This window comes from Aethalodelphis obliquidens, unplaced genomic scaffold (genome assembly GCF_003676395.1).
Source record: "Aethalodelphis obliquidens isolate GAN/ISIS:26980383/991018 unplaced genomic scaffold, ASM367639v1 scaffold53, whole genome shotgun sequence".
In the NCBI taxonomy this organism is placed as follows: Eukaryota; Metazoa; Chordata; class Mammalia; order Artiodactyla; family Delphinidae; genus Aethalodelphis; species Aethalodelphis obliquidens.
Genome location: NW_020837997.1, coordinates 13,911,517 through 13,932,691, shown reverse-complemented (window position 1 = coordinate 13,932,691; position 21,175 = coordinate 13,911,517). Strand labels below are relative to the sequence as shown.

At 65.2% G+C, this 21,175-nt stretch overlaps 2 protein-coding genes across 5 annotated transcripts in view; one reads left to right on the top strand and one right to left on the bottom strand.

The window, feature by feature from the left end:
• The first annotated feature begins 4,776 nt into the window (after positions 1 to 4,776).
• GPX4 (glutathione peroxidase 4) lies at positions 4,777 to 7,172 on the top strand. 2 transcript variants are annotated; one of them, XM_027085992.1, is made up of 7 exons: positions 4,777 to 4,907; positions 5,920 to 6,014; positions 6,092 to 6,236; positions 6,343 to 6,494; positions 6,605 to 6,629; positions 6,789 to 6,848; positions 6,921 to 7,172. In XM_027085992.1, the coding sequence occupies exons 1-7, from the start codon at positions 4,824 to 4,826 to the stop codon at positions 6,951 to 6,953; spliced, it is 594 nt and encodes a 197-aa protein (XP_026941793.1). In that variant the 5' UTR covers positions 4,777 to 4,823; the 3' UTR covers positions 6,954 to 7,172. The 2 variants fall into 2 exon arrangements, with proteins under 2 accessions (XP_026941793.1, XP_026941792.1); XM_027085991.1 differs by lacking the exon at positions 4,777 to 4,907 and adding an exon at positions 5,188 to 5,586.
• A 1,114-nt stretch (positions 7,173 to 8,286) lies between these two features.
• SBNO2 (strawberry notch homolog 2) overlaps positions 8,287 to 21,175 on the bottom strand; it is a 40,463-nt gene continuing 27,574 nt past the window's right edge. Inside the window, exons 6-32 of one of the 3 annotated variants that reach the window (XM_027085859.1) lie at positions 21,063 to 21,146; positions 20,675 to 20,771; positions 20,193 to 20,347; positions 19,952 to 20,085; positions 19,781 to 19,871; positions 19,539 to 19,682; positions 17,857 to 17,974; positions 17,464 to 17,569; positions 16,914 to 17,067; positions 16,009 to 16,185; positions 15,423 to 15,520; positions 14,596 to 14,678; positions 13,504 to 13,695; positions 13,088 to 13,257; positions 12,404 to 12,535; positions 11,807 to 11,942; positions 11,621 to 11,733; positions 11,414 to 11,485; positions 11,194 to 11,302; positions 11,014 to 11,088; positions 10,780 to 10,926; positions 10,608 to 10,702; positions 10,443 to 10,535; positions 10,154 to 10,285; positions 9,861 to 9,937; positions 9,570 to 9,760; positions 8,287 to 9,458 (exon numbers count right to left, since the gene is read on the bottom strand). In XM_027085859.1, coding sequence (XP_026941660.1) covers positions 8,980 to 9,458; positions 9,570 to 9,760; positions 9,861 to 9,937; positions 10,154 to 10,285; positions 10,443 to 10,535; positions 10,608 to 10,702; positions 10,780 to 10,926; positions 11,014 to 11,088; positions 11,194 to 11,302; positions 11,414 to 11,485; positions 11,621 to 11,733; positions 11,807 to 11,942; positions 12,404 to 12,535; positions 13,088 to 13,257; positions 13,504 to 13,695; positions 14,596 to 14,678; positions 15,423 to 15,520; positions 16,009 to 16,185; positions 16,914 to 17,067; positions 17,464 to 17,569; positions 17,857 to 17,974; positions 19,539 to 19,682; positions 19,781 to 19,871; positions 19,952 to 20,085; positions 20,193 to 20,347; positions 20,675 to 20,771; positions 21,063 to 21,146 — 3,654 coding nt within the window. In that variant the 3' untranslated portion in view covers positions 8,287 to 8,979. The remainder of the gene's footprint in view (positions 9,459 to 9,569; positions 9,761 to 9,860; positions 9,938 to 10,153; positions 10,286 to 10,442; positions 10,536 to 10,607; positions 10,703 to 10,779; positions 10,927 to 11,013; positions 11,089 to 11,193; positions 11,303 to 11,413; positions 11,486 to 11,620; positions 11,734 to 11,806; positions 11,943 to 12,403; positions 12,536 to 13,087; positions 13,258 to 13,503; positions 13,696 to 14,595; positions 14,679 to 15,422; positions 15,521 to 16,008; positions 16,186 to 16,913; positions 17,068 to 17,463; positions 17,570 to 17,856; positions 17,975 to 19,538; positions 19,683 to 19,780; positions 19,872 to 19,951; positions 20,086 to 20,192; positions 20,348 to 20,674; positions 20,772 to 21,062; positions 21,147 to 21,175) is intronic. The other 2 variants (XM_027085860.1, XM_027085861.1) reach the window with 2 other exon arrangements.

Sequence of the window (21,175 nt, the reverse complement as noted above, 5' to 3'; positions counted from 1 at the left end):
CATGTGCTGTTGCTGAGGTCACACGGTCACAGGCAGGATTCTGAGTCATGGGCCTTGGGGTTGGGCCCGCCTGCTACTGTGAGCCCTTTCTCCTCTCTCTTCCCTGCCCCCAAGAACAGCAAGGGTACCTAATGTCCCCTGTCACTCGCACCTGGGCCCTCCGCCCTTACCATCTAGGCCACCCTCTGGATCCTCCAGCAGTTCTGCCCCCTCCCCCACCCAGATTTGCCCATCACCTAGGCAGACACCCTTTGTCCTGTCTTAAACCCACTCTGGACCCTCTCCCTGTTCCCCTGCTACATCCACATCTCCAATATCTTTCCTCTCATAAATGCCTCCCCCAGCTGGGCCCCATCCTTGGATCTGCCCTCTGCGGTCACAAACAGTGTCCCCTTGGCCAATCCCCTGCTCAATCCTCAGATCTGCTTTGACGGCTCCTCTGTCCCTCCTCCTTCCAACAGCTGCTTCACTGGGCTCCTGGACACCTGGCTTCCACCCACCCTCTCTTTTTTTTTAATGTTTATTTACTTATTTATATTTGGTTGCGTTGGGTCTTGTTGCTGTGCCTGGGCTTTCTCTAGTTGCGGCGAGCGGGGGCTACTCTTGTTGCATTGCGTGGGCTTCTCATCGTGGTGGCTTCTCTTGCTGCGGAGCATGGGCTCTAGACGCACGGGCTTCAGTATTTGTGGCTCACGGGCTCTAGAGCTCAGGCTCAGCAGATGGGGTGCACGGGCTTAGTTGCTCGAACCTGTGTCCCTGTGTTGGCAGGCAGATTCTTAACCACTGCACTGCCAGGGAAGTCCCTCTATTCTATTTAAGAAGCACTTAAGTATTGCCAGCGCTGCAATCATCAGCCACGTACCTATGCAGTGGGCGCTGTTCTTGTCCCTGTTCTACAAGTTGGGGGGGGACATCGAGGCACAGAGAGGTTAAGTAATGTGCCCGGGTCACACAGTCAGGACTGGAGCCCAGGTGGCCACACCCCTCTACCTTCTGCTCTTTCCTCCCCTTCTCCCGGCCTCTGAACAAGGTAGGCAAGCCTCGCGCCTAGCCTCCGATCTGCTCAGTGATCTCATCCAGGCTCCCAGCTCCTGGCTCCACTGTACACCCACAACACCCACGTCTGTCTCCACTCCAAGCTCATCCCGAGTTCCAGACTTGTATCCCACTGCCCCCTGGATGTCTCCCCTTAGGGTCCCCTGGGAACCCCAAGCTGACCACGTCCAAGACCCCCTCCCGAGCCGCCCCACACCTTCCCACCCCAGTCGCTCTCCCTCCTCTGCCCGCCTCTGCGTCTCTCATCTCCACGTCCTGTCCACCTGCAGATCCTGTGGGCACTGCCCTCCGGACACCCTGGACCTGCCCGCTGCTCACCCTTCCCTTGGAGCCATACCTATCTCTGGCCAGAACGGTCTTCCTCAGCCCCCTCCCTGGTCTCCCTGCTTCTGCCCCGCGGAGATGCTGAAAATGGCTGCAAACCTGAACTTTTCCACCCAACCAGCAAGGCCTCCCAGGATCTGCCCCACCTGACCTCTGACCTCTTCTCCCACCCCTCCCCCCCCACCGGCCTCCTTGCTGCCAACACAACCAGGCAAGGTCCAGCTTCAGGGCCTTTGCACACACTGCACCCCTGCCTGATACACTTTCCTCCAGACATCCCCACGGCTCCTACCCTCTCACCCTTTGGGTTTTTGCTGGAAACTTCCTTGACCACATTCAGTGCCCGGCTTGGGCACAGTGCCCGGCTCGGGCACTACTAGAGCCCGTGCTCCGCAACAAGAGAAGCCACTGCACTGAGAAGCCCACACACCGCAACGAAGAGTAGCCCCCGCTCGCCACAACTAGAGAAAACCCGCGCACACCAACCAGGACCCAATGCAGCCATAAATAAATAAATAAAATAAATAACATTAAAAAAAAAAGTTATATATGTATAACTGAATCACTTTGCTGTACAGCAGAAATTAACACAACTTTGTAAATCAACTATACTTCAATAAAATAAATGTTTAAACAAAAAAGAAATCAGAAAAAAAAAAATCAGGCCACTACCCTCACACTCCTGAGTGGGGATGTGAGATGGACCAGTGGCTGTGGGAAAGTCTGGCAGATCCTCAGATAGTTACACAGAGTTACCATGTGACCCGGAAGTTCCACTCTGAGGTGCATACCCAGCAGAAATGAACACATATGCCCACACAAAAACTTGTACAGCGTTACAAAGCCAAAAGGTGGAACAACCCATCAATGGACAAATGGATAAACGCAATATGGTCCATTCATATAATAGGATATTACTCCGCATGAAAAGGAGAGAAGCACTGACTCACACTACAACGTGGATGAACCCTGAAGACGTGATGTTCAGTGAGAGACACCAGACGCAAGAGGCCACACAGTACATGATGTGAAACGTCTAGAACAGGCAAATCCACAAAGAGTGGATTCATGGTTGTCAGGGGCTGGGGGAGGGGGCTGGAGGAGACTGGTAATGGGGACAGGGGGTTACTTTTTGGGGTGCTGAATGATATAAGCCAGTCACAGAAAGTGAAGTACTGTCTGATTCCACTCATATGAGGTCCCTAGAGAAGTTTTCATAGAGACAGGAAGTAGACGGTGGGGGCCAGGGGCTGGGGGGTTGACTACAAATGCAGACGGGGTTTCTTTCTGGGGTGATGAGAATGTTCCAGAATTAGATAGTGGTGATGGTTCCACAATGTTGTGAATATACTAGAAATGACTTAATTGTACACTTTGGTTAAAATGGTGAATTTATGTTATGTGGATTTCAACTCAATTAAAAACATTTTTTTTTCTAAGAAGAAATCAGGCGCTGGTTCCGGAAAGGCCTCTGGTTGGTAAGCAACTCAGCGTCCCCACTGGGGGACACAGGCACTTTGGTCACCACAGGGGAGCCTCGCTGGAGCCTTGAGACTTCCCCAGGATTCCACTGCTCCTCTGTAAAGTGGGGAAAGTGTGGAAAAGCGGTGAAACCCAGGCACAAACCTCAGAGCAAGTGGGACCACAGTGGGCAGCTCATCCTGCCCAGTTCTGCTCTTATTTTAACTGGCCTGAAGTCAGGAATGGGCTGAGGCCTTGCTCCATCTCTCCCCCTCGGTGGGCTCCAAGGGGAGGGAAGGTCGCCCTGAGCTGTTTTTCTGGAAACCCTCAAGTAAATAGCAAGCCGGTGGCCATCTTCACGACAAAGTTTCAGATACCAGCTGAAGGGAAACTGGGAACAGCTGAGGCTTCCCAAGGGCCACTCAGACTCACCAGGGTGGCCTGACACCCAGTGCTGCCGGGGGCGGAAGTGAGGAGGGGGTTTCCTGAGAAGTGAGGCACCCAGTTGAGATAATGGGAGCTCCCAGCCAAGAAACGACTTCAGAAGTTGCCGGCCCCTCGTGACCAGGCTGAGAGGGAGAAGCACGTGAAGGCTATTGGGCAAGGAAGGAATGTAGCAACCTGGTCCCGGGGATCCTGTCCCCTTTGCCACCAAACTCGGCCGTCTAAGCCCTGGGTTGGCCTGGGTTGGGGCAGAGGGAGGGGGCTCGTTTTCTCCCCCAAAGGACCCCAGCCCCGAAAGTCCTGCCCCCAAAGCCTCTGCAGAAACGTTCACCGGGAGGGTCCAAGAAGGAGAGAGAGAAGTTCACGGGCAGCACAACACCCTCCTGGCCGCAGGTCAACGTCCAGCTACGACTGGGGGTGGGGGCAGCCAGGCCAGTGTGGAATTCTGTGACTCAGGTCCCGAGAATGGGGTGGGTTTGGGCAGTGGCCAAACGCCTGAGCCTCGAGTGGAAATGAGCTTGGAACCAAGCCAGCGGGAGCCCCATCCCGAACCGCACGCTGTGTCACGTTGCAAATGACAACAGATCCCTCTGGGCTGGCGCTTTCCTTGCTAAGCACACACCTGCGCGTCCTCCAGGAGAAAGGGGGGCGGGACCACAGGGTAAATTGCTAACGGCCCTCCCCAGGGCTCACGTGTCACTTATACAAGCAGCTAAGGCGGCGGTGTCCAAGGGCGGCGACACTCGGCTCTGTGCTGACGGCGCACCCTGCAGCAGGGACGCCGCCGTCCGGGGCTGTCGCCTTAGGTGACCCCCAGGCCCTCGCAGCGACACCGCAGCCCGAGTGGGGGGTTCTCCGACAACCAGCGTGGTTTTATTTACATTAAAAACAAAAACCACGGGCTTCCCTGGTGGCGCAGTGGTTGAGAGTCCGCCTGCCGATGCAGGGGACGCGGGTTCGTGCCCCGGTCTGGGATGATCCCACGTGCCGCGGAGCGGCTGGGCCCGTGAGCCATGGCCGCTGAGCCTGCGCGTCCGGAGCCTGTGCTCCGCAACGGGAGAGGCCACAACAGTGAGAGGCCCGCGTACCGCAAAAAAAAAACCCAAAAAAACAGTTTTCAATGAGCTGGAGCGAGTTTTCTGAGAGTTCGAGCCAGCCCACCCACCCCTCCCCCCCCGCCACGGGTTTCCAGTAGTATCTCAAGTTGTCGGGCATCCCTCAGTGCAGATAACTGTTCGCAAGCCTTCACCGCACCGCTGGCGTCTACCTTGCCACCCGCCCGCCGATGAGCATGCGCAGTCACAGTGACGAAAACCGCCGTCGGGCCCCGGCCCCGCCCAGCCGCCCCCCCCGCCAACACACCCCGGCCCCGTATTGGCTGGCGCCGGCACGCGTCTACAGAGCCGACGCATCCAACCAATGAGGGAGCTGGAAGGCGTGGCCTAGGGCAGGGAGGCAAGGCGCGCCGGCGCGCGTCCATTGGTCGGCTCGGCGAGGGGAGGAGCGCTGCCTCCCGGGGAGCCCCCGGTGCCGCCGCGATGAGTTTCAACCGCCTGTGTCGTCTGCTGAAGCCGACGCTTCTTTGCGGGGCCCTGGCCGTGCCCGGCCTGGCCAGCACCATGGTGAGCGCGGCGCCACTGGCCGTTGGGCGGGCGCGCGGCCTGCCTTACGGCGCGTGGGGCCGCGGCGACCTTGGACGCGGGGCGCCGGCCTCGGGCGCGCGGACAGCGCTCGGCGCCCCGTCCGCGGCCGTCGGGGCCGTGGGTAGCGCGCGGGCCGGGATCACGGTCCGAGTCTCGGTGGGGGGCGGGGGCCGCGTCCGGGGGAGCCAGGGACAGGGCTGGGCGGTCGAGACCCCCGGGTGGGCGCCCCAGACGCACAGAAGCTGCAGCGTCAGGGCAGCTGGGGGAGGCGTCGTTGGCCACTGGAGCCCCGCCTGCGGCCCGGAGAGCGGGGGTGTCCGACGGGGTGGAAATCCGGGATCACGCGCCACGGGGCGTCACTGCCCCTCCCCCGCCCTGCGCGCCCCGGGGTCCCGCGCGGTGGCGTCACAGAGGAGCGGCCCAGCGCCCTTGGCTACCGGCCCTTTGTCCCCTGGGCGCGGCGCTCGGTGGGCACAGGTGCGGCCGGAGACGGGCGGGCATGGGCCGCGCAGCCGCCGGCTCCCCGGGTCGTCGCAGGCAGCGGCGCCGGTTGCTGGCCGGGCGGCGGCGCCGAGCCCCCCGGAGGCGGAGGGCTCGAGCGTGCTGTCGCAGGAGGGCGCGCCCCCGGCTTCCGCCGACTTCCAAGAGCCCTGGACAGGTGGGGCCCGCGGCCGGGGAAAGAGGCTGCGGCAGCGAGTCCCCAGACCCGGTGCGCGCGGGGCCCCCACACCCGCGGGCGGCGTCCCCACCCGCTGGGGTACCTGGCGGGGTTCCGAACACTTCCTGGGTCTCAGTGTCTACGGTCAAATGTGCCCTGCTGTGAAGGGGAGCGTGCGCCTTTGAGGAGATGGAGCCTCCCCTTTTACTTGCCCCAGGACTCCGGTTTTCCTCCCTCGGCGAGCTGGGCGAGCGGGCTGGGCGAGCGGGCCGGGCGGCCGCGGGCTCCAGGCCCCGAGGTCCGCCGGCCACTCGTTATGCCCTTGCCTTGCAGTGCGCGTCCCGCGACGACTGGCGCAGTGCTCGCTCCATGCACGAATTCTCAGCTAAGGACATCGACGGGCACATGGTTAACCTGGACAAGTACCGGTGGGTACCTGCCCACTTGGTGGAGGGAGCAGGGGGAAGGTCGCGGCCATGACCTGACCGCCTTGTCCTGCCTCCAGGGGCTACGTGTGCATCATCACCAATGTGGCCTCGCAATGAGGCAAGACGGAGGTAAACTACACTCAGCTGGTCGACCTGCACGCCCGATTCGCTGAGCGTGGTTTACGGATCCTGGCCTTCCCTTGCAACCAGTTCGGGAAGCAGGTGCGTCATGGCTGGCCCTGGATGTCCCTGTGTCCCTGTGTGCAGGCGTGGGAGCCAAAGGGGTACAGGCTCCTCCCTACTCACCCCAGCACCCCTGTCTGCACAGGAGCCAGGGAGTAACGCCGAGATCAAAGAGTTCGCTGCTGGCCATAACGTCAAATTCGACATGTTCAGCAAGATCTGTGTGAATGGGGATGATGCCCACCCACTGTGGAAGTGGATGAAAGTCCAGCCCAATGGGAGGGGCATGCTGGGAAAGTGAGTTGGGGGCCGAGGCGGGGAGCGGGGGGGTCAGGATGGCTCCCCCGGGGCAATGGGGGGTCTGCAGCTGCCACGGGATTCCTCACGATCTCACGCTTCTTTTCTAGTGCCATCAAATGGAACTTCACCAAGGTAAGGCATGCTGGGGGCCTGGGGGACGGGGACAGACCCAGCCACAGCTGGGCTGCTTCGAGGGTCCCTGGCCCTGACCTAAATGGGGCGGTGCATGGGGACTGCTGGCTCGCCCCAGCCCCATGGTGGCCTCGGGTCCTGACACGGCCTCCCCCGCAGTTCCTCATTGACAAGAACGGCTGTGTGGTGAAGCGGTACGGTCCCATGGAAGAGCCCCTGGTAGGTGTCTGTTGGGGAGCCTGCCCGGGAGGGCCCTGGGAAGAGCTGCCCCTGACCCCCTTTCCCCCGCAGGTGATAGAGAAGGACCTGCCGTGCTACCTCTAGCTCCACAAGTGTGCTCCCCCGACCCGAGCCTGCCGCCTGTGCCCCTCGGAGCCTTCCACCCGGCGTCCATGATGGTCTGCCTGAAAACCAGCCCCTGGTGGGGCAGACCCGAGAACCCGGCGTGCACCCTTGCCGGAGGAAGGTTCCTCGGCCCGGCTCACGGCTCGGCAACCCCACCCCCTGCTGCCTTGTGGGAATAAAACACACAATACAAACTGACTTGCTTGTTGCTTTTGCTTACTTGCGGGGTGGGGGGTGTCTTGTCCCAGGCCCCTCTGGGCTCAGGTGCAGGTGTAGTCAGCTCCCCAGGCTGGGGGGCGGGGGATGTGGGAGGTGGAGTTCCCTCGGGGTTCAGAGGGCTGCACCTGCCCTGCTGCCCCAGCTGCTAATCTCCTCAGCCCAGCCAGGGCAGAGCTGATCCTGGCAGAGATGCCGCCTCCTGACTGGCCCGCTGCTCTAGGCCCGCGGGGGGGGCCTTGGTCTCCTCCAGTGTACCCAGGTGGGAGGGTCAGGCGACCTGGGCCTTGTGGGCCTGCCTACTGGAGGCCCATTGCACCTGAGCTGGGCGTCGGGCCCAGCTGGGCACCAAGCCCGCCTCGCGGTGAGGACGCGGAGTCTGCACCAGGCCTGCCCACGGGCTTCACCTGGCAGAGGGAGCCCCCCCAGGAGGGCTGGTGGGCACAGCCTGCCTGCCTGCACCTCAGGAGAGCCATCCTGGTGAGAGTTGGGGGGGGGCACAGCTGTAGAGTGGCTGAGCTGCTCTACCAGGGCCTGCTTCTACCAGGGCCTCCCGACTCCCACCCACCAGTCGGCCTCCTGGCTGGGGGCAGTCCCCTCCCACTTCCCGGCCAGAGGCCGGGCATGCTCCCCACAGCTTCCAGGAAGGGCCTGGCGTCCAATCCTGCCTTCCCGACTGGGCCCAGCTCTTGGGCTCTCCTGTCCCTAGGCTGCCCTGCCTGCCTCAACCAACAAACACCCCGAGGAAGACCTGGAAAGAAACCAAGGCAGAGCCCGCAGTCCTGAACATGGGGTTCTGAACGAGCCCAGGCGGCTCACGTCTCGGTGGGCAGGAGGCAGCAGTGTCTGCTCCAAGACGCCTGGGGCCTGGTACGGCCAGTGCAGAGGCAGCTGGCCTGCTACCCTGGTGCCAGGACCATGCAGTGGACAAACAGCCTCCTGGGGCGGGTGTCTCCCCGAGCCTGGCCCCGGTCATCCAGAAGGCCAGGCGCTGTGGGTGGGGTGAGGCAGCAGAGGGAGCGCCAGCAGCCTCCCCGGACCACCGTACGGCCCCTCCCCGCCGTCCCTGCAGGCCAGAGCAGCAGACAGCCTGGGAAGTAGTGAAAAGGCACATATATTTAAAAAAGATCTCTTTACATATATACACTTGAATTCATTATAAATACACATAGAAACCAGGGGGCCACCCACCAGCTCCGCAGGAGATTCCAGGCCCTGGGAGAGGTGGCTGGGCAATAATTTAGGGCACAGAGAGCAGGGAGGGGGTTGCATATATTAATAGAAGATCTGCCCCACGGAGCCCCCCAGAGGCGGTGGGGCCCTGAGCACCTGGGGTTTCCTGAGTTTCCAGCTCTTGGGGCCACCCAGTTTTGTGGATTTCAGGGCTGACCGGGCCTGGTAAGGTGGGTGGGGTGGGAGCCCCAACCCCGGCCTGGAAGGGGGCAGCAGAGGACAGAGGAGGCCCCCCACCCCCAGGCCCTGCCTGGCCCCTGAGTGTCCTGAGTGGGGCCTGCGCATGGCCACTGCCCACCAGGCAGGGCTTGGAGGGCACCCCCAGGGCCGGCAGCGTCTCGAGCGTCTGCCCAGGCACCGGTGGGAAGGCACTGCAGTGGAGGCCTCGGGAGGCCGGACGAAGGGCCCCTGTCCCCGCCTCGAAGGGCTCCTGGCCCCGCCTGCTCCTCTCAGTAGTCCGCAGGGCTGTTGGCCCTGCTCACCACCCGCTTCCCCGGTGTAGACAGGGCGCCTATTATAGATAAATAAGTTTCGTGCGGGAAGGATGCCCCGGGGCCTAGGAGTTGGGGAAGGGGGGGCTGAACTGGATGACGCTCTGCCGCTCGGGGCCCCCGCTGCCCTCCGGCGCGCCTGCTGCCCCCCCGCCGGCGCCCAGCAGGCCGGGGGGCTCAGGGGGCGGCGCGGCGTTGAGGGAGCGCAGCATATCCTCCAGCACCTCCTTGAAGTTGATGTCGCAACCCTGGTGCAGGAGTGCCGCGGGGTCAGCTGGGGCGTCGGGAACACCCAGCAGCAGGCCGCCGGGGCCGGGGGCCGGGGCCGGGAAGGCGAAGGGCGAGGGCGGCGGGAAGGCCTGGGCCGGCGGACTGTACGTGAGGTCCAGGACCTCGCCGGGGCCGCAGGGCAGCGCGAGCGGGCGTGGGGCGGGCGGCAGCGCGGGGAGACCCCGGGCGCGTGCCTGCTTGCGCTTCACATCGGCGTCCATGAGCTGCAGCTCCTGCAGGACGCGGCGCACGCAGGCCTCAGGGATCTTGATGCCTGCAGGGTGGGGGCGGGGCCGGCGGTCAGGGCCCGAGGGGCGGGGGGGGGGGGGCGCCCCCTCCCGGCGGGACACCGCCCTCCCCCACCCCTCCTGTGCCCACTGCTCACCAACTTGCTTCTTCTTGTCCTTGGTCTTGAGGCGCACGATCTGCAGGTAGCTGCTGCTGGTGACGTCGGCCATGACGGCGGCGATGCGACCCCACACGCGCAGCAGGGCCCCGCACAGCATGTAGTGGTGTCGCAGCCTCAGGCCCTGCGCGCAGTCCTTGCCCTCCTGCACCAGCCGGCAGTGCCGGTTCCTGCGCGGGGACCACGGCTCAGACCAGCTGCGGCACGGGGCGTGGGCGAGCCCCTCCCAACACCCCCCCCCACTCCCCCCGGGCTGCCCTGGGCCCTCACCATGTGGTGTGGCTGCAGTGAGTCAGAGAGAAGGTGTAGCTGCTCTCCCAGTGCTCTCTGGCCTCCTCCGCTGTCACCTGTGGACACAGCCGGTTGAGCCCCTGGACCGCGGCCTGTCCATGCTCCCCAGCGCGCAGGTGGGGAACAGGAGGTCCGAAGGCCCCAGGCCCGCTCATCCTGCGCCTGGCGGCCAGGGCAGCGGAGCATGGAGGTGGAGGGCCAGCCTGGGGGCTGCAGAAGACGGGCGCGCCAGGGGTACAGTGGGGGCGCACTGCGGGGCCGTCGGGGCCTACCCGGTGAAACCTCCGGCACAGGCTGTCTAAGGTCTCCAGCTGGCTCTGCCGCCCGATGTTGGGCTTGTACACGGTGAAGAGCTTGCCGCGGTTCTGCTGGGCCAGCAGGCAGCTGGGCTTGTTGCCGCGGACCTGGGTGGGGGCGTGCGTGAGGCTGGGGCTGCGCCGCACGTGCTGGGCAGGGGTCCCCACGGTGTGCGGGCCCGTGCAGCCCGCTGCCCTCCCCTCCCGGCCCACCAGCCAGGGTCCTGCCCGTGGGGGTGCGCCGGGGGCTTGCTGGGGGGCCCACCTTGTAGGAGAGGTAGAAGCCGTCGTGGGTGCCCATCAGCTCCAGCGACCGGGCATAGGCCTCCTCCCACTTCAGGCCGCGGTCCACGCTGATCTGCGGACACGCAGGCATCAGGGGGGGTGGGGGTAAGGGGAGGGGGTGGGGCGGGCGGGTGCAGCCGCTCACCTTGTAGAAGACCACCTGCCCATCCTGCGGGTGGCCGGGGGCCAGGAACACCTGCTGGCTCTCCTCGTAGATCTCGTCAATGCCAGGGGCCAGGTCTGGGGAGGGCAAGCGGGGTCAGCGGCGGGTCTGGGGGCCCGGGCCCGGGGGGAAGGGCATCCCCAGCGGGGCTCACCCAGGATGCCCATGTCGTATTTGCCCTCCTTCTTGTCGGCGGCGATGAGGTGGTCGAAGGTGTCGGAGAAGTACTGGAAGAGCGTGTTCTGCTTGTGCACCTCCAGCCCCAGGATGCGGTTGAGGAACTTGCTGATGGAGCAGTCTGCTGGCGACAGGGGGCCTCAGGCTGCGTCCAGCCGGCCCTCCCTGTCCACCCACCCAGGAGGTGTGGGGCCGGGGGCGTGGGACTCACCCTTCTCCACGTCCAGGCAGCCGGACCGGGACTCGCGCCCGCCGATGCCGACGGACAGCAGCCCCTGCTTCATGTCTGTGGGGAGGGAGAGTCTCGCACGCCTGCCCGCCCCAGCCCACGGGGGCTCCCCCTCATGACCCGTGTCCCCCTGGGGTGTGTGGGGAGGGTCCACCAACTCACCACGGAAGAAGGCGGCGTCCCCTCCAGGGTAGCCCTGGGGCAGCGGCACCTTGCTCTCTGTCTGGCTTAGGATGGTGGTGAGGACGCAGCTGAGCGCCCGGGCGCCGTACTGTGGGGAGGGGTGAGGGCCGCGGGCCGCGTCAGAGGCTGGGGCACCCCAGGTCTCGGGGTCCTGGCACCCCGAGGACCCTCCTCTCCTGGGCTCTCCCACTTCGGGTACCTTGTTCTCAAAGTTGTACTTGCTCAGGTCACGGGACTCGGTGGCTCGGCGGTCCCCGTGGGTCAGAGCCCCCTGCCCGGGATGGGGGAAGCGGTCACACGTTGCCCACGTGGTGCTCCTCCCTGCGCCCTCCGCCCTCCCCAGGGAGCCTCCCCGCCCTCCCCAGGGAGTCCCACACCCAGCGCCCCCCTCCGCCCACAGGCTCACCAGGCTTTCCAGCCTCTTGGCCACGATGGAGGCAAACCTGCGCTCCCCGGCCAGCTCTGAGATGAGGAAGATGTACTCGGGCGCGGAAACCTGGTTGGACCGGTGGGTCCGGCCTGGAGGCAGAGAGGGCTTTTAGGGACCAGGCAGGCCCCGGGGTGGGGCGGCCTGGGGCGGGGCGGGGCTCACCAAACTGCTGGATGGCCCGGTCGGCGCTCCAGGGCAGCTCCAGTGTCATGTGCACCCGGCGCCGCTGGTTCGGTACCCGGCGGTCGGCTTGGAGGGAGATGCCGGAGCTGGAGGCCTCTGAGATGATGGCCACGAGCTAGAGGGACGTGGACGGGGACAGGTCTGTGGGGCGGCAGGGCGGGCAGCCTGCTCCTCCTCGCCCCGCACCCTGCGTGCCCTGGCTCAACCGGCTGCACCTGGGGGGACCCACACAGGAAGTTCAGACGTGTGTGTCCGTGAAGGTGTCTCCGAAGGCTTAGAATGGAATCTGGACCATCCCGGGTCACCCCTGGAGGGTCTGCCTGCCCTGTGGACATCAGCTCCCACGGGGCAGCCCAGAGAAGCGGTGGGCCAGGCACCAACACAGGGCGCGTGGGACTTGGGCTGAAGGCGGGGCTGGCCGGGGGGCGCTGTGAGGGCCCCACACAGGCACAGGAGCACAGCACACACACCCCCACACAGCTGGTGGTCCTCCAGCCAGCCGCTCGGGACACCTGTGCCTCCCAGCCCATGCGCAGGTGCACAGGGGTGCCCTCCAGGCACAGCCCCGCACCCCACCTTCTCTCCGCTCATGAAGCGCTCCTTCTCCCTGAGGTTCACGTGGTCGATGGAGAGGCCCTGCTCCGCCCGGGACTCGAAGGCCACCGTCCCGTCGGACCTGGACACCACGCGGCCCTTCCTGCCGGTCATCTGTGGCCGTGGTGGGGGCGAGGGGACAGGCTGTCAGCCGCTGTGGTCGCCCAGGGGCTGGTCCCCGTGGGCCTCAGTTTCCCTGTCCCCCCACCTGGGACCCTGGGGCTCTTGGGTGTGTGTGGCAGGGGGCTGCCAGGACCCGGCCTCTTGCCAGGCTCGGGTGCCCACGGGGCCATCAGCAGGAATGGTTAACTGCCATCTTCCTAAGTTTTTTTATGGCAACCCAGCCGCCTGAGCCAAGATGAAACTGAGGTGGCACCAGAGGGACGTCCCAGGAAAGAGCACAGGAGCACAGGGGGAAAGAAGGACGGGAGCGGGGACAGGGTGGGGGACGGGGTCGGGGATCAGGCCTGGGAGCCCCGGCCCAGGGGGGCGTGCGGGGGAGGTGGGCGTGGAGCTGGGCGGCAGTGGCTGAAGGGGTAGTGCAGGACACGGGACGCTGGACCCAGCAGCCGCAGCACCGCCGCCCCCCTCCCCCCCACGCCCCCACCCCCACCCCCGGCTCCGCCGCCACCGCCAAGCTGGCCACCAGGGAGCACCAGAGCTCACCTCCGCCACGCACTCTGGACCCCCCAGCTGGTCAATGAGCTCGTCCAGGGTGTTGACGGGCAGCTCCCGGCCCAGCGCCTGCACCTTGGCCAGCAGGTCCTGCTTCAGCCGCTCCACCCGCTCCAGGACACCGGGGCCGTGCAGGTCCCGCGGTGGGGGACACAGGGGGCCTGTGGGGCCAGAGGGTCAAGGGGGACTGTCCAGGCCGCCTGCCCACGGCCCTGTTCCCAGCCCTGGCCCTTGAGGATGACGGGGGTCTCTGGGGAGCGGGGCTGAGCCAGGGGTCCGGAACCTTCTCCCTAAGCCCCACCAGCCCTTGCCAGCCGCGCGCCCCAACGCCCGCACTCGGAGCCTGAGAAGCAGGGACGTGGGGGGAGGACCTGGGGGGAGGGCGTGGGGGTGGCCACGGCCCTCACCGCGGTCGTCGGCCGGGAGCCCGATGGCGTCCACGATGACCACGTCATCGTCCATCAGGGACTCGGGGGAGGAGTGGAAGTCGCTGTCCAGGCCGCCGTCCGACTCTGTGCTGCTGTCGTCACTGACGCGGATCACGCCCGCTGCGTCACACGCCAGCCTGGGCACCTTGGCCCCACGGCCCCGTGGCCGCCCTGCAGGGGAGCAGCCAGGGGTCACTGCCGCCTGGCCCCACGCCTTTGTCCTGGCGGCACGGTCTGGGGACAGGCCCGGGTGCCAGGATGGTCAGGGCTCAGGGCCAGAGCCCCCTGCTCCATCCACCTTTGGCAGGTCTGGGCTCTGCTGGTGGCCAGGGCACAGCGTAAAGGGGCACCTCTAACATCCCTGCCAGACTTCCTGACACGGCAGTGTGTCCTCGGGTGGTGCCTGGGGAGGCCACACGCCCACCCTCACAGGGCGGCCCTGGGTGGGTCGGCCAGAGGATGAGCCCAGGCCCTGATGGGGTGATGGTCCAGGGGCCTACGTAACTAAGCTACCATCCAGGACACCCGGGAGGCCGGTCCCAGGAAGTGGGAGGAGCAGGACTGGGCCCCCAAGGCTGGCCGTGTACCCTCAGGTAAGCTGCTTGGCCTCTCTGAGCCCTACGCCCCCCTGGGCGAGGATGCTCAGCCTTTGCCTAGAGCAGCAGGCAGTGCATGCCAGAAGGTGCTAGGAGGCCACTGCCCCATCCCGGGGTGCTTTTAAGGGCTCCGTCCTAGTCCCTGGACCAGTGTGGCTCTGGCCTCCGGCTCCTTTCACCTGGAGAGCGCGAGGCCCCGCCTTCTGGGGGTGAGGCTAGAGGCCTGGGGTGCGCTAGCCACACCCCCATCCTGCAGCGCTGGGGTTTTTAGCTGACTGAGCAAGCTGCCCTGGAGGGCTGGGGAGGGCATCAGGGGTCAGGCCGCGTGGCTGTGCAGCCAGCAGCAGAGGGGGCAGCGGGAGTGACAGCCTGACCCAGATCAAGGCTCAGAAAGGGGGGAGGCCGGAGGGAGGCGGCAGGAGCAAGGGAGGAGGCCGCAAGGCGCCCGAAGTCCAGGCGGGCGGGAGGCGCTTACTTTTTCGCTTATTGCCCGGTCCTCTCTCTCGCTTCCTCTTGGTTGAAGGAAAGTGCTTCTGAATTAGCGACAGAAAGACGCCTCTGAAAGTGAGAAGCAGAGTTTATTTTCGCTGGGAGACCTGGAGGGGTTGGGTCCCGTGTGTGGGTTTGCTCTGGTGGGGACACCCAGCGCCAGGGGGCCCCGCGGGTGGGTCTGGGCGCAGGGGCTCAGAGAAGGCGCGTGGGAGGGGAAAGGAGCTGCAAGGACAGGGGGGCGGGGGTCCCACGTGGTGGGCAATGGACGGAGCGTGGGTGGGAAGCTGGGTGGGGCTCCCGCCGTCAAAGGGCCCACAGCTCTGCCCACACGCGCTGACTGGCCGAGGGGGAGGCTCCCAGGATGGGGTCCCAGGGGAAGGGAGGTGATGCTGGGCTGAGGGGGAGAGGCCAGGATGAGGTGAGCCAGGCAAGGGGCCTCGTGCTGGGACCCTCACCCAGGGTGGGAAGGGAGGCCAGGGGCTTTGGGGACCAGCAAGGCCAGTCCCTAAAATCAGTGCCGTCCTTGAAACGGCACGGTTCCCACGTGGGGGTGTGGGTGCAGGCACCGGGAAGCCTCATTCTAAAGCCCTGGGACCCTCGGCCAGCGCCCTCCGAGTCCTGGGGTCCCCACGGTTACCCTTTCTGGCTTTACGATGCGAGATGGGCCTAAGGTCACTTAGGACCGGGGCCGCTCCCTAGGCTGGGAATACAGGCAGGGCCAGGCCACAGGTCGGCCCCAGGGTGGGTCGCAGAGGGAGGGGTCCCCGGCGTAGCCCCCACCCTCCCCCCCGGGCCGCAGGCATCACTCACTCGGCAGCGGACACGAAGCCATCAAGCTGGCCCTCCTTCTCGCCCAGCACCTCCCGGGTACGCGCCTCACCCGTGGACTGCAGCCCGATAACCACGCACTGCGGGGGTGGGTGGTGGTGAGCAGAGGCCTGCCCACCAGCCCCGGAGTGCGGGCCCCAGAGGGGCCCCCAGGGAAGCACCAGGCCCCACACTGGCCCTGTCCCAGCAGCCAAAACCCGGGGCGGGCCTCAGTCTCTCCCTCCTCCCACCCCCGTGTCCCTCGGGCTGCCAGGCCCCGACAAGCCCAGATCCACCTGGAAAGTCCACCTGGCAGCCCACAGCCAGCCTCAGCTCCCGGACCCCCACCCCCATCCTCTGCCCTGTTCTTTCTTGGGACTCGCCAGCCCAGCCTGCACACGGGTAGCCTGGGGCACGGCGGGACCAGAACCTTCCGGGTCTCAGCATCGCCCTCACCAGCCCCATCCTTGGGGGTTCGGCCCAGCCACACGCAGGCTCCTTTGCGATCGTGAGGCTGACACGGCGTGCCGGGTTCTGCCCACTCGCCCCTGACACAGGGATGCAGGGGGCCCGGCACAGCCCAGCTCACCTTGTCCCTGGCCAGCTCCTCCCGGGCCAGCTCCACCAGCCGGCGCACCTTGGCGGCAACACATAGGTACTTGAAGAAGCGCTGGTGGGCCGACCAGAACTGGCCCCACAGGGACTTGCGTGACTCCAGGCCGATCCAGTCGGCTGCCTGCTGGAACACGCCCAGGGCCTCGGCCCACTGAAATGACACGCCTGGCTGAGCTCACTACCACCGTCTCTGCCCGGACCCTGGCTGCCCCCACCCCGTGGAAATGTGGGCCAGGGAAGGGGGGCTGTAAGTAGAGCAACAAGGAGGCCCTGGCGATAGCTGGACGGTCGGAAATGTTAAGAAACAACGAGTGTGATGCTGGTGAGACCGTGGTGGAATGGTGCTCGTGCAGCCCAGGGGCGGGTGGACACCGCCTCCCGAGGCGGCGGGGATACCCTCCCTGCCAGCTCCCTGCCAGCGGCCTCTGACTCTCCACACTTCAGACCAGGGTCTCGCTGGGGTGGTCCTGCCCCCAGGGGACACCGGGCCATGTCTGGGGCATCTGCGGCTGTCACACTGGGGGGATCCAGGCATCGAGCAGGTGGGTCCAGGGAGGTGCTCCCACCCCGCAGCGCCCAGGACGGCCCCACGGAGAGAGACAGAAAACGGCCACCAGCTCTGGGTTCTGTCCTGGGGGCAACGTGCTCAGGAAATCATGGGGAGGGGAGGCAGGGATGCGGGCGTACAGTCCGTACAGAATCCCCAACTTGAACAGGATCAAGATGCTGGGCTCCTGCCAAAGACCGAGGCGGGCGGGCCAGGTGCTCCCTCCTGTCCAGTCTGACTAATCCCTGTGGTGTCTTAAGGGCAGACGCTGAAGGTGACGGGGGCGTAACTCCAAGGGGACATGCAGGCTGTCCACTCAGTCAGAGGCTCACCAGCAGGGCCGCCCGGTTGTAGATGTGCTCGAAGGACGGGGCCAGCGGGATCTCTTCGATGCGGAAGGTGACGCCAGAGAAGCTGAGCTGGCGTGCGATGTACATGCCGCTGACCTTCATGTCCATGGCCACGATCTCCATGGCGCCCACACCCCTGCAGGTGAACACAGGCTGCCTGGGCAACGGCCTGGGACCACATGCTAGGTCCCACCCAGGGGCAGAGCAACCTGGGGAGGGGCTGTCACCCAGCACTGAGCCCTGGAGAGCGAGGAAGGGCCAGGTGCATGGAGCAGAGAGCACTTGCAAAGGCCCTTTGGTCACCAAGGGCCTGGTGGGCCTTGGAAACACACAGAAGGTAGTCTGCCTGGACCAAGGAGGGGCCTGCACGGGAGCAGGAAAAGTGGGGAGGAGGCCCTTTCGCCCTGAGACCGATGGGAAGTACTAGGCAGAGGAAGGATAGGATTTGCCAGAGGAGCATGGGCAGGGGTGAGCGTGACACCTGGCCCCCGCTCCCATCATGTGGGGGATGGGCACGGGGTAAAGCGCACACCTCTTCTCGATGGCATGCAGAAATTCCTCGAAGGTCCGGAACGGTGTGCCCTCGCCCCAGATACCCAGGCGGCTCATGTAGATCATGTTCCGGGGCTCAGAGGCACCTGGGGGAAGGGGGAGCCACCGTCAGCTCCTCCGACCTGGGAAGGTTGGGGGCCTCAGGTGTGGCCCCAGAAATGGCACGAGGGCCAGGAATGGGGACCTGAGGCTCTCGGGAAAGTGCCCACGGCCAGCTGGCAGAAGGGAGGCCCCTGACAGGGGTTGGTGTCTGAAGAACAGGGCCTGGCAGGAGCTGGGCTGCAGACCAGACGCCCCCCCCCCCCCAACTCTCTCCCACACACAGCTGCGCCAGGGCAGGCATCGCTCGCTCGCCGGTGACCAGGCCCCTCACCTGTGGCGCTGGCGTAGACCACCCTGGCCAGGGGCAGCTTGTTCTGCAGGTCCAGCACGGCCTTGCCCATCTTGGTGGAGCTGGCGTTCTTGGCTTTGTGGCACTCGTCAAACACAATCTGGGGTGGGCGTGGGTTAAGGACTGTGCTGGAAGGCGGGCCGCCCCGCAGACCCACCGCAACACCCTAGGTGGTCCCTTCCTGGTTGGGGGGAACTCTGGAAGGGGCCTGGGGGGATCTGGCCACGGGGTGTGGTCCTTGGGGCGTGTGAGGCCACCGAAGCCAGAGGGAAACAGCCTCTAGGCCCCGAACAACGTGGACAGGAATTGAAAGACACAGAAAGTTCTTAATGTTTTCAGGGGAAAAAGCGCAAGTTACAGACAAGTATGTCTGTCACGAACCTACCTGAAAGGCAAGGTGTGAGTGCCACACGCACGCGCACGTGTCCACACGTATGTACAGGGGTTCGACGGAGGATCAGCGGAAACGCGAGTGAGGTTAGCCCGATGCCATGTGGCCGCCCCCGAGGTGTGAGGTTAACATTGCTGTTTTTTTATGCTGCTGTTGCTGAGCTGAGCTGTCACCTGACACCGGGCGCCCAGAAGCATCAGTAACCCTGCTGCTTCTTCTGGCTCATGCGAGCTCTAAACAGACTATGCCTCGTGAACAGAGGGCCCACAGGCCTTGTCTCATCGGAGGGAGCGAGGGGAGCTTCGGGAAAGTGCACTCACCCCACTTCTGAGAACAAGGGTGAATCCCAGGGAGATAGAGCCCGAGGGTCCTCTAAGGGCCCCTGCAGAACTCCGCAGGGGAAGCTGTGGCCCCTCTGTGTGTGTGTGTGGGCGGGGGGAGCAGCTGGGGAGAAGGCCGAGGGGGGTTGGCCTGAAGGCTGTTACTGGTAAGAGGAATGTGTGAAACAAGAAAACGTTAACACCAGATACACATCAGACTCTAGCTTATAGTCCCCTAAACTTCTTCTTCCTACAGCTTGATGGACATTCCTTTTTTTTTTTTGGCCACACCAGGCAGCTTGCGGAATCTCAGTTCCCCGACCAGGTGTCAAACCCGTGCCCCCTGCATCGGAAGCAGGGAGTCCTAACCACTGGACCACCAGGGCAGTCCCTGGTGGACTTTCCTATGCTTTGTTTCCTACAGTTTGGTGGGAGCAAAAAGAAAGTGATCTCAGGCTGAAAAGCAAAGGAGGGAGACGCCTGGGGCTTTGGCCCAGTCAGGAAGGGCCTGGGACCCACAGCAGCTGGCAGAGCTAGAGCAGCGGGGCCTCTGGTCTAGCTGTGCTCTGGCTCTCCTGGACTGCCTCCCGCCCCGCCCCGACGGAGCCTGGGTGGGACCAGCTTGGGGGCCGGACAACGACGGGGGAGGAAGTGCTCTGCGCCCCCAGACCTCCGGCCCCGCCGCCCGCGGTGTCGCAGCAAACACCACCCCGACCCTGTGGTTACGGGTCTGGCCAGCTGGAGCCAGGAGGCTGAGCCAGACGGCCAAGGGCGGGTAACAGCTGTCCCTGAGGGCGAGCCTGCGCCACCAGGCCCTCCCTTCCGGGAATTCCTCCCGCGCTTCCGCACCCTCCGGCACCGGCCAGGACCAAGGCCTCCCGGCCCCCTGCACTCGGCTCCGCCCCTCCCGGCCCCCTGCGCTCGGCCCCGCCCCCGCATCACGGCCAGGATACCACGCCATCGAAGGCCTCCCCACACCACTCCAGGATCTGCCGGATGCGCGTGCGGTGCTGCCCGCCTGCCTGGCTCTCCCCGATCAGGGCGGAGTAGGTGGCAAAGAGGACGCCCTCTGAGGTAGTGTTGTCGCCGTACTTGATCTGGGGAGAGGGCCAGGCATCGGTGCGCGCCGGGGCATAGCCACGCCCGCGCTCCGGGACCCCCACCCCTACCAGGCGAGGGGCTGCGGGCCACTCACCTTGCTCAGCGCGTGCACCGCGATGCCAGGGGCGGCGATGTCCCGAAGGTCGCGCTCCGCATCGTACTTGAGATCATTGGAGACGCTGAACCTGCGGGTGCGGGCCAGTAGGCTTCAGGAACCCCCTGCCCACCTGCCGGCCCACCCCATGCCCAGGGAGGGACAGCTCACCACAAGGCCTTCTTTCTGCCCCGCAGGTAGTTCTCCAGGATGATGCCGGCCACCGTGCGGCCCTTGCCCACGCCCGCGCCATCGCCGATAAGGAAGCCCGCGCGCTGCCCACCGGGGAGCAGGACCTCGTGTTGCTGCGGGAGAGGGGGAGGAGACGGGGGTCAGCGTGCGGCAGGGTCAGGGTGGGCACTGAGACCCCCCCCACGCCGGACGCAGATCTGCCTGGAGACCCTGGGATCACCTGGCAGGCGTAGGTGATGGCCTCTAGCTGCAAGGCGGAAAGGGCTCCGCTGTCGGAGGAGGCCAGGGCGAGGGTGTAGGTGATGTCCGGCGGCGGAACGCTGGACAGAGTGCTGGTCTCCACCACGCGGTCTGGGTGCTGCTTCCCAAGCTTGGCTAGAGGGGCATGGGGTGGGAGGGGGAGGTAGGTCAGGGGCGTGGTCTGGACAGGGTTGGGGGCGTGGTCCATCGATGCAGAGCAGGAAGGCGGCTGACCTCTCCACTGCCCCCTCCGCCTATGTGCCGAGTGAGGAGCACAACCCCGATTACAGAACCGCCCCTCCGGAGCCCGCCCACAGCTCCCACACCTGCCTTGGCAGTTTAAGGGGCCCTGGGACCTTCAGGGACCCCGGGGATGGGCGCCCCTGGCCGGAGGACGCAGACCCCGTGAGGCTGTGCAGCCCGGTGGTCGCTGCTGGGGGTCTTTTCCCACAGCACACTCACACTTGGATGGCACGTAGTCGGCGTAGGTCTCCGCGTGGCCCAGCTCCTCTGCCTCATCCTCCTCAGCTTCGTCGTCCTCCTCGGGGTGACTCTGAGACTGAGGGCAAGGTGCTGTCATGCTGGGGACAGTACTGTCCCCTGCACCACGCCAGCCTCCCTGCCCGGATCAGGAGCCTGGTCCACCAGCCAGCCCAGTGACTTGGGGCAATAGGGAGAGGTCCCCCCTCCTAGCATGGTGCCTCCCTGGGACCTCAGTTTCCCCATCTGTATAATGGTCAGACCATGCTTCTAAGCCGGCCCAGGGCCCGCATACAGCAGATGCCTGAGTGAGTGGCCCTCCCTGGTCCCCAGGAGGGATGGGCAGGGGTAGGGAAGGGGCCTGGCTCACCTGGTAGCTGACGAGAAGTGGGGTGCTGGAGAGAGAGGACACAGGGTCCTCAAGGCCTGTAAATGGCCCGCTGGGCAGGAACAGCTGGAGGGGAGAGGCAGGGAGAGTAGGCA